This window comes from Uloborus diversus, chromosome 5, assembly GCF_026930045.1.
Source record: "Uloborus diversus isolate 005 chromosome 5, Udiv.v.3.1, whole genome shotgun sequence".
NCBI lineage: Eukaryota > Metazoa > Arthropoda > Arachnida > Araneae > Uloboridae > Uloborus > Uloborus diversus.
In genome coordinates this window covers 157,853,553-157,865,226 of record NC_072735.1, presented here as the reverse complement: position 1 = coordinate 157,865,226, position 11,674 = coordinate 157,853,553, and the positions used below count along the sequence as shown (strand labels likewise).

The 11,674-nt window shown below is 28.4% G+C and overlaps 1 protein-coding gene across 1 annotated transcript in view; it reads right to left on the bottom strand.

The window, feature by feature from the left end:
* Positions 1-1,513: 1,513 nt before the first annotated feature.
* LOC129221890 (exocyst complex component 3-like) overlaps positions 1,514-11,674 on the bottom strand; it is a 41,239-nt gene continuing 31,078 nt past the window's right edge. Inside the window, exons 18-23 of the mRNA XM_054856261.1 lie at positions 11,429-11,584; positions 10,264-10,372; positions 6,762-6,851; positions 4,544-4,627; positions 3,976-4,068; positions 1,514-1,863 (exon numbers count right to left, since the gene is read on the bottom strand). Of these exons, the coding sequence (XP_054712236.1) occupies positions 1,783-1,863; positions 3,976-4,068; positions 4,544-4,627; positions 6,762-6,851; positions 10,264-10,372; positions 11,429-11,584 (613 nt within the window). The 3' untranslated portion in view covers positions 1,514-1,782. The remainder of the gene's footprint in view (positions 1,864-3,975; positions 4,069-4,543; positions 4,628-6,761; positions 6,852-10,263; positions 10,373-11,428; positions 11,585-11,674) is intronic.

The following is an 11,674-nucleotide window of genomic DNA, read 5'->3' as shown; positions in this document are numbered from 1 at the left end:
TTGGAGAGAAGTAAAAATTTCGGGAGAGAATTTGTCCCGACGGTCTCCACCCTGTCTATGGCCCTGCACTGAACGTCCCAGGATTGGAAGTGTGTTGACTTATAGCATGATACACGATATGAATATTTATAAAAAAAAGAAAAAAGTGGTTGCCACTTTCTTGGACTTGATATTTTGGTGGTCATTTTCAATTAAATGGTCACCCGTTGGCGACTGGCGACTGCTAATGTAGAGATTTATCCTCCAAGTTCCAGATTCGTTCCCATTGCTCAAAATCTGTTGTTGTTTTTTTTTTTCTGTTTTTGAATTTGTCACTGGTATTGAAAAGTTTTGAATCAAATTATGTTTTTTGCAATTATGGTTGTGATAGAAGTCATTTGCAGAAAAAAGAAACCCCGCGGATTGTGTCCTTTCGCGATTGTGAAAAACATAATTTGAATTCAAGACGTCAAAATTCAAATTAAGGCCAGGGGCTGCATGCTAAATGTTGTGAGCTGGACACTTTTCATCTAAAAAGGATTGTGGGTCGTTATTTAATTTTAAATGGGCTTAGATATGGTATTGATAAATGATTCTTCTTTAATCAAAAGAAACTTAAGAAGTTCTAATACCTAAAATATTAAAGTGAATTCATTTAGAATATGTTTTTATTTTGTCCGATTCAAAAAAAACATTTTTTTTACTTAAAAAAAATTTTAGTAGTAGCTTTTGTTTAATATTAAAATTACCCACATTGCTCAGTGCATATATAATTTTTATTTTCGAAGGTTGCTTGACGTATTATGGCATAACTTATACATATAACGATTTCTCTGCATATATCTTTGTACAACATTTACTATGAATAAAAAATTTTAAAAGATAGACTGAAATTCATGCAAAAGTGTAACTTTTAGAAATGGGGACTAATTAACTATAGAACATAGAAATTAAAAAAAAAAAAAACTTAAAAAAAAAACGCTTCAAAACCTGACTACAATCTCCTTGTTTGTAAAAACGTTTATTTGATGGATAGAAATTCAATTTTAATTTAAATTTGTGGAAAGCTATATCAGACAATTTCAAAACAAACGATATGTTAGATAATGCACTAAAGTACATAGAAGTATGCCCCATTTTTGCACAAGATTTTTATGCCAATCGCTCAACGACTTTAAGTATAAAAAGGTATTGAAAAACTTTGGCTTAAATTATTATAGAGAAATAAAATATCAAACATTTTCATGCTTATTTGTAAGAAAATCTTAGTTTTTACTGAAGAAAACCTGTGCATTAGCAAACACCCCCAAAATTAAAATTTTTAGATAATTGGTTAAATTTTTTTTCCAAGTTTATTCCTGATTTTGTATTAGTTGATTGATTTGTCTTCTTTTCTGTCATGTTTCAGAAATGTTTATAACCAAAAACAAATGCAAACTGAAAATTTAAAATATTTTATTATTCCAAAAGAAAAAAATGTTTTACATGATATTTACAATGAATTCCATACAGATAAAAATTAAATATGGATAAAACAAAATATGTAATTAATAACTTATAACGTATTTCAAAATCAACAAAAGTTTGATCACAGTTTTTGCAAATGGTATTTTCAGAATAAATTCCAGCAAAATAACATATAAAAATATCTGCACCAATTATAATCTGATAAATGTGCACATAATAAAAATACTCATTTATATTAATAACAATAAATAAACATAAATATTTCATATGCTGCTTCAGCTTCAAAATTACACTATAATATATATTCTTGTGGATCTTAAGTTGCAACACTTTATTTTATAAAGATACAACTACATCAGAAAATATAGTTCTTTCCTTATGCTGGGAACCAATCTCAGCCATTATGTCAAACACAAGCTGCAAAGAAAAATAAATCGGCAAGTCAAGTCAGTTATTCATACCTCTGAACTTTCTGTTATAAGTTATCTAAGCTTCGTTTAAAACCAAAAATGTTTTCCACTAAGCTTATATTATAGCACTTGCAGAGTGCAGCGTAAATGTATAACTTACATTGAATTAAATAAAAGTTGCAAACCTATTTAAACTCAAAAATTATGTTTCTGCAATGTGTCATAATATTGATTTAACAAATGTGTTAGACATACACAGGAGTTTGTTAATTTAGAAGAAGAAAAAATGGACCATATGGATCAAGGAAATACAGCAATAATCAGAAATTAAATTGCCATAATAAAAAAGATGCAACATTGCAGTATTTTTCTATCAAAAATACCAATTGCAATTTTGCTTTGTGGAAGAAAAAAAAACATTTTTAAAACAATGAATTAATGTGAAAAATAAAAAAGCGTGTAGATTGCAACTTTATTATTATTAGTAGTAGTATTAGTATTATTATTTATGTTTAAACATTTGAAGAAATTATTCTTAAAAAAGTATTGTGAAACTAGTATTTGGTTAATCTTACAAATAAAGGCACAGAAAAAATAACCAATACCCGTTCCCTACACAACAGTCACAAAATATTTTTCTTGAGATGGATATAGCGCGTCCGTCATGAAAAAACTCCTGCCATGCTTGTGACGTGGGAAGAAACGAACCAACAGTGTAGGACAACAAATATTTACAAGATTAGCATTGTTTTGGAGACATGAATGTATTTTTTACTACGTTTTATAAAAGAGAATAATTATATAATTATCATCTGCAACATTTATTTTATTGTATTACAATTTATTTAGTACACTAAATTTTTAATTTACCACTTACTGATTTACATTAGTTGATACTTATCATTATTATAAAGAATAAAGTAAGTAATTTTGAGGATTGCTAATGAAGATATTCAGAATGAGTAGCATTTCTCAAAAAAGAATAATTCTAACATGTTTTTGTTATGTGAATCTTTGTTGCTAAAGTTTTGGAGTTGAAATAACTGTTTTCAGATGGCAAAAAGTTAAAATTACTGGCCTCCCCATTCTGTTCTGTCTTTTTCCTCTAACTAATGCAACTTCATGAAAATGTGCTCTTTTGTGAAATGAGGCGTGGCTAAGTACCAACTGCTGGCGGTTGGACTAAACCATATTTATTGAAGTGAAATATTTCACCCTTAAAACTAACAGGTATGAGATAATACACAACTGAACTTTAATCTCAAGTGACTCGTTTTAAAAAGTTTAAATGATATCACTGGGGAAGAAATAAAGAGATTGGCATTCCCAAAGTTTTGAAAACAAAAGAATCACAAACTATTCAGATGTTCATGCAGATAGCATTGAAAGCAATACTTTCAGTGAGAATAATTTGTTATGACTAATTTAACAGTATTTATTAAGGGTACTATAATTATTAAAGTAATAAATAATGAAACTATTAGTAGTTTTGAAATTGTTCTCAGATATTACTGCAGTAAAATAAAATTACACAGCGAAAATGCTGCCTTCTGAGTATTTCTCTGCACTGACCCCAAACTGGCAGTAGGACTTTTTCCCACTAATAGGCGAATTATAATTTTCTCTAACGATTAGAATATACAAAAATATTTTATGTCATATGAGTCCCAGTTGTATGTTCGCATCAAAAACTAGGATGTAAAATTAAAAACATTTTCTTGTACATGAGGTAAGCACAATACATATGAAAAAACTAATAACTCATAATAAACTATTTTTTTTGTTAAGAAAAATTTTGTATGTGTGCAAAAGAAATCCGTATTATGGAACTATCTTAAGTAAATACTTTTATAGGATTTCATAGTTATAATGTATGTATCAACGTTTTGTTTTTTAAGATCCTTTAGTGTAAATGTTATGCCATAAATATTTTTGGTTATGTCTTAAATATTCAGTATTATACTATGACTTTGAAATGTACAAAAATAAATTGACTAATTAACTCAAGTTGAGCTAAAATGTCTCGACGTGCCTCATGAAAAGACACATTGGGACAATATGTCTGTTGTGTGTTAAAGTAAAACTTTTTTACCAACAAGATATAAGAAACAGAACTTACTTGTCTGGCTTCACTTTTACTAACATCACCACGAAGCAAAATCAAGCATACAAGTTGTTCTAAAGATATATCAGGGTAATGACGAATCACGCCCTGTTTGAAAAACAGAATTGAAATGAGAAGTTATAAAACATTACTAAGGTAATTTAGTATAGCTTTAGAGCTTTAAACGTCCTGAAAACGAAACTGCAGTAAACTCCCGATTATCCACGGATTCAAGTGGCATGGTAACTGCAGATAAGCGAAACCGTGGATAATCCGAATTATAGTTAAAAAACAATACTGGTGTATACAATAGCTAAAAAAATAGGAACAAAACTCACACATGTATTTAAATTATAGCTAAAAAGAATAACATTGATTGTAAAAAATATATGTAAAAGCTAAAATCAAAAATAATATAAGGCACCACCGTTAATGAAAAATAATTGTGAAAAGACCTGCGGATAATCCGAGTTGCAGATAATCCAACCTCCGATAATCGGGAGTTTATTGTGTTTTGAAACATTTCGAGTATATAACACTGTTACAGTTTTCAATTTTTACAGAAAAAGGAAAAGCAACCAACCGAAATTTCCAAGGACAGCATACTGATGTCTTTCAGTTTTAACACTTCTCCAAGCAAGTTCAAAGCTTCAAAAGGTGAATTTGCCTACAAGAAAAAAAAAGTTGACAAATACAATATTACAAACAAGAAGAATTTGCAAAACAATTTTGAGCTGTAAAACTATCAGGCCTTTGTATTAAAATTAAAATAATAAACCACCCTTTTAAATTAAGATATAAAGGGTTTTTTTTTTCCTTTTCCTTTAAAAAATATTTTGCAAGCACCTGTAAATAAATTCTTTCTTTTTGCATTTAAAGTCTTAGCATCAATATACACAAATCAATTACTGTGTAATGTATAATGTGCTCCTTGCTTTATAAAAAATATTTTAAAGTACTTTTTTGTTTCAGATTATACTCTAGAACGTGGAAAAAAAAATGCAGCAAAATGTATCACAGTCAATATAGAAAGTTTTTTAAAGCAAGGGAAATGCTATCAAGCATGATTTAAAAACCAATTTTATTTAGGTTAAACTTAACCACCATGTGTTAAACTTATTGTGTTTTAAAAGTTAAAATTTACACATAAACTATTCAGTTAAAATTATGCATAGAGGTTTTTTTTATTATTATTTTAATCTATAACATACTCAATTAGATCAGTTTTAGTTACACCGTAAAAAATTTTTCAAAAAAGAAGTGGAGAGAGAGAATCAAAAGAATCTGGGGTAAAAATTAAAGAAATAGGTACGTCAAATCAATATTATTTTTAATGAAGACAGATAGCAAATTGTTTATTTTCAAACACTAAAACATGAGTGAAAGTTTCCTGTCTTATTTATAAGTTGTTAGGTGGAAAAGGATGAAGGAATATTTTCCTCTACTTAGATCTTTTTCCAGTGTTCTCATTTCTTTTTTTTTTTTTTTTTTCTTTTTCAATACTCTGAATTTGACACATTTTAGCAGAAATTTAAACGTTATAAGAATTTTTGATACAACTACACTTAAAATCTTAATATGTAATAATTAACAACTATACATAATTTAATAAACTTTATTAAATGTGTAATAATTATTTTTCATTGGAGTTCAACTTGAGTTCCTGCTTCAATTATTGAATATTGTAACGAATAGTGTGTTTTGAATAGTTACAAAAACATATTTTAGCTTCTGTTCATTGAAAAAAAAAATTTAATTTCATCCATGCACTAAAAGCATTTCAAGGGTGGGTTTTCTTCCTCTCCTTCTAATTTTTTTTTTTTTTTTTTTTTTTTTTTTTGAAAATTTAAATCCATGTTACACTAGTAATATTTTAAGATAAAAATTTTTTTTGTTTTTCCTATCATGCAAAATCAACATTATACGTTTATCCTCTTGCAGAAACACACGAGAATCCCCAGTTATCCTCAGTTAAACACTAAAAATTCTACATAGCATGCTAATAAAGCACACAGTTAAAAAGATTTTAAAGGTACAGTAAAAGCACTTATTTTTGCGAGGCTTTCATTTTTGCACTTTTTTGCGAGATCGTCATAGTTGCTAAAATTTAAGTCTCGTAAAATATTTTTTTGAGGTGGATTTTTCAACTTTCTGCACTGTTCATACAAAATTCACAAAATCACTGATGTTTTCATTTTTGCAAAATTGACTGCTCGCAAAAATAAATGCTTTTACAGTGTTCAATTTTTTTTTTTTTTTTTTTTAATATCATTTTTTTACTGCAAGAATAATAGGCAGTTTCAAATACTTAAAGATTCTAAAATGGCAAAATTCAAAATCACTTGCTACTAACCAAGGTAAATTGCATCATAAAAAATTGTTTGCAATAAAACAAGTCACCTCCACAAGGCTTGTTAAAAAAAAAAAAAAAACTAGAATTTAGAACACTGGTTTGTAAATGAATTTCATTAATTTTAGTGGTTGTTGAAATCAGCATTTGCTGCTCTGTACTTAAAGAATATCACTGTTCATAACATAATTAGAACAATTAATTTGCTTGATATATGGTTTCAATGTAATCTTTTATAGCAATAGTCATCTTAGAACACACAAAATGCTACTGAACAAATCTGATCAAATCAATAATCCTAATAAAAGTTGAATGAAGCATATTTTTGGTTTTCTCCTCTAAGACCCACACATAATAAAATAAAAATGTTGTTGAATTCAAATTGGACTATGAATGCAAATTAAAATTCTAAACATCTGGAGAAATTAATGATGAAATATTATATACTTACAGGAGCATCAACTGGACCATACTTTTTTAAAACATTTTCAAGTATAACTTTTCCATCATAATAAGTTCGTTTTTTCAAAATAGAATTCAGCTAAAAGTAGAAATTATACATGAAAAAACAAATAGCAAACACAGACAATATAATCACATAACAGAGTTCATTTTGTGATCTTGGTTCCTGTAACTTTTTTTCTCCTTAATTTATTATTCACACAAAACAATTAAAAACTTTTTTTTTGAAGTACGAAGATATTTTTTTTTAAACTTTTACATTGTGTATTTTTTATTTCTACACAGAAGATCACCGTTGATATGGATGAATTAGAAATGGTGCGTGGTTATATTTATCTATTTAACAGTGTTAAACTTTTCTGGAAAGCATTCAGAAGAAACAGCACTATCTTTAAAAGTGACTCACAATTTTTTTGATAAGAAAAGTTTTTGACCTATGTATTTTGCTTGAATACACTTTATGTTCCAGAAACTTGCACATTAAAGAGACAAATCATACATAAATTACAAGCAATGTGTAGAAGTATGAAAAAACGCATGCTAGGGTTCAGTCGAAGTGACAGGCAGCAAAACACATGAGTTAGAGAGTAAACCAAAGTTCTTTGCTCTCCCATTTTCACTTTTTTACAGCTTATTCATCATCTGAACTGAGAAAAAAGTGAATATAGAAGTGGACTAGACTGAGCCACTGACTTCCGGATTAGGAAAGCCAAAGCACTGGAAATATGACGTCACTTACAGTAGGCGATCAAGACGTAAAGAGCGATTGTGGTTTCTGGACGAATTTAGGGCTCATTTTAAGAAACTTTCAGCACAAAGAGCTATTTCAACCTTTTTTCTTCTCAGAATAAAATAACAATAAGAATTTTCTGCTATAGTACGTCTATAAGTAACTTTTTTTCCTTTTTTAACTGAAGTTTTCGAAATTATTAAACGAATGTTCATTTGAAAATACATAGCTATTTCAAAATTTAATTTTCATTTTTTTTTAGGCAACACTAATCTTAAAAATGATAGCTGGTAAAAAACTACTTTTAGTTATGTAAACAATCAATTGATCTTATTTTCACATACATTTCACAATAATATTTACTTAGAATTACTCATTTTCAAATGCTTTAAAATAGTTTCTCTATTTTACTATATGCATAAAATTAAAAACTCCAATAAAGTGTTAATTGGGGTTTTAAAACAAAGTTCAGAGAATATTTGTAGGAATGTTAGTAGTGAAAATTGTCTCAATAAATAAAAAAAAATCTTAATTATGAAATTTTTTTCTAAGGCTGTTCAAATAAAGTTTAAATTATTATTTGAACTATTGTTAATGAGTGTATATCTAATGTTGTTCATTTAAGTTTTATGAAAATTAAATATCCATGTAGGGCAGCCTTAATTTGCATGACAGCTCACGGGAGCTGAACTTCAACACTTCTTTTTAGTTTTGTGAGAACATTAATATTTTAGACAAAATTTAGATTATTTTAAAGGTAAAAAATAGGTCTGAGGACTGTAGGACTCCTGCACTTTTGTTAGAAATGAAGTCTTGATGTAAGATGCACCCTATTAATCAAATTAAAAATGAAGTTTATTTTGAATATTTTAAAATTTTGTGTGCACAATTGAAAAAACGGATTAAAATATCGGGTTAATTTTAGTCAGAAAAAACTATTTACTAGAATCCTTTTACTAGTTATTTACCAGCTGTCAGTTTCAAGATTATTGTTGCTCTAAAAATAAGATGAAGATCGAATATAGAAATAGTTAATTGAACATTTGTTCAATCATTTTCAAATCTTCAATTAAAAAAGAAAAAAAGCATTTTAAAACAGATTTGAATGACAAATTTGAATACATTATAAAATTCTTTTTGTTACTCTATTTTGAGGAGAAAAAAGGTTGAAATAGCTTCTTATATAGAAATTTTCTTAAAAAGAGCACTAAATTTGTCCGAAAACACAACCCTTCACAATCAAATCGCTTATTGTAGTGACATCAGGCTACCAGGTCGTTGATTTTCCTAGTCTAGAAGGCACTGTCTGAGCACCTTGCAAGAAGAAACAGTAACAGTTTTGACACCAAAGTGCTATATGGATACCTAGAGAGAAGAAAAGACCAAGGAAGAGATCACAGTGTGGTTGAAGTGATGAGCTTGTCTACTTTTTAGAAGCAAAAATGAGAATTGCAAGAGATGGAGCAGATTGGGTACATTTAGAAGAGGTCTTTATCTTGCAGTGGATTTATAAAGGCTGAGAATGATAATGATGTATGTGTCTTTTGCAAGTACCTTTTGATTAACAGTGAATACTAGTTTCTTAAAGGAGAATAGTTTACTTTTACATCAATTCCCCTCCCCCCCCCCCCTTTTTCCCCTGCTTCAACCAGTCAGCATGTTGCCAATTTGAAATAACTGTATTACATTTTTACTTTTTTATCTTTTGCACTATCAAATTTAAAAGCTATGAACAGAAAACAAAAAACTTTTATCCATACAAACTTCAGTATGCCAAAATATCAGAGACAGCCAATAAAATTAGTAACATCACACGGTGTAAAAAAAATTGGTAAAAAAAATTGATTTTGAAGATAATACTTTTTTTTAATTAAAACTTTAATTGTTATTTGAAAATTTTTATTTGCATTTTCATTTTATTGTTATCTTTTTTTTAAAGGGCTACTGTTAAATTATTTTCTTTGTAGCACAAATTTACTGAAGTTTGAAATGGAACAAATTGAGAGAATAAACTAGAAAATTGATAGAAATTGTTTTGCTTTAAGGGAACTTTAGTAACTCAATCTGTTTTGTCTTTTAAATATTCTTTTTTCTGAGTTTTTAGATTAATATCAGAATTGTTACAATGAACCACTTTGGCCAAATATTTTGATCTAACTATGGATGTCATTTAACCCCCTTGCGGTTGGACAGCCCCAGAATTACATGTTAAATGGACGAGACATCTTGTCAAGAACTGCAAGGTGGTTAAGCTTACACACTATTTTGACTAATTAATAAATCTTTCCTAAAACTATTTTACAGGGATAAACATTATGTTGATAACAAGCTTGCTTTTGTTACTCTTATCATCATTATTGACAATACGTTTAGACTTTATTGAGTGTTATGTTTAAAGCTGTATTTTCTGATATTTCTTTTTTTTCTATTCATCTTTTCCAATAAAATTCTAATTAATTTATATACAAATAGGTGCAAAAGATTATCACACTATTTTGATTCTTTACTTTCAAAAACATCCAATCTTTCTAATTTTAATAATGTGATAAAATAGAAAAACTCTTAAAACTATTATCAAAAAAATTCAAATAAATTACAAATTTATAAGAATGAAATTACATAATTGAATATATATATATATATATATATATATATTTTTAATTGTGCAAAGAGTTTTAAGTTGACATATATCAGATAAATTCAAAAATATCAAATGTATTGATGCATTATGAAAATGGTATTAAACAGGAAAAAATATTACTCTTTTGTTAAAAGGAGCTCTTTGAAAAAGTTGCTGAAATACTTTTCCCTCTTCACACATTTTCTCAGCAGCCTCTTTTCTTTCCTCATACGTTTTAAAATTCATCCTCCTAACCAACATAAAGAAGAAAGTTTCACATTTTAAAAGAAAGGAATAACTAATTGCAGCTACAAGTGAAAATTGATAAAACAGTAAAACATTACTTATTCATCCTTTCAAGGAAGTGACGTGCAATGAAGTAATATTGGAAACAATGCATAATTGAACCATAAACAAACATATTTTATTTTTAAGGGTTCAAACCTAATGATGCAGTTTTATGCAAATACAGTACAACCTCGATATCTCAAATCTCTCGGGACGGGGAAAAAATTCGAGATATCAAGTTTTTGAGTTATCAAGGTTTTAAAAAAATTACACTAAAAACTCTCACAATTGCACACACGTACGCTATATGCATTTATATATGTACTATGAGACCACTTTGAATTACGATCAATAAAGTAGTCTTCAATATTTTACTAAATTTGAAATTTTATAATTGTCGAAAGTGCAAAGGAAGAGATTTTGAAATGAACAACAATTTCAACTTGGTTTTTCACCTAAAAATTTAAAAATTTTTATCTTCAACTAGTAGCTCCCCACATTCAAAAAAGTTTTCAGCAGCCATTTTGTAGGAGTTAAAAAAGCAGAATGATGAAAATGAGGAACGCATTTTCCGTTTGCACTTGAAAATTGACTGGCGAAAAATCAACCACCTTTCCTCAAAGTGGGCAACATGTTCGAGAGCATTGCACAAAGATTCTAAACTCTGGGAAAAACACAGCACCCCCTTCATACCAACACTTCCCTATTATCTTGCTTCAATTCCCTAATCAAAGTTTCCAAGAAGAGAGATGAAAACTGGTCCCTGAAACTGGTTTTACTACAAAAATTGCCAAAGAAAAACGACAACTGAAACTTGCTTCTGTGCAAAAATTTCGATATATCAAGGGTTTCGAAAAATAAATTTCGATATAACTATGGAAAATACATAGGGGTTTTTATAGAAAATGCAGGGGAAAAATATTTATTCGAGACATCAAGGGTTTCGAGATAAGGAGGTTTGAGATATCAAGGTTTGACTGTATTACATTGAAAAGGAACTAATAAGTTTTTTACATACCTCTGGAGAACAGAATTAATGTAATTAACTGCTACACGATTCATGACATCATTAATTAACAAATTAAAATTTTCAGGCAGGAGATGAGTATAATCACTTCCATAATCTTCTAATGTAGCACGGATGGTGTCTACAATTTCTATGCCAGACAAAAACCTGAACGAAATTTTAGAAAATTATAACATTTTAAATGTTTGTTTTCTTAAAACATAAGCACATTGAGAGCGACTTTATTTTCATTTTCAA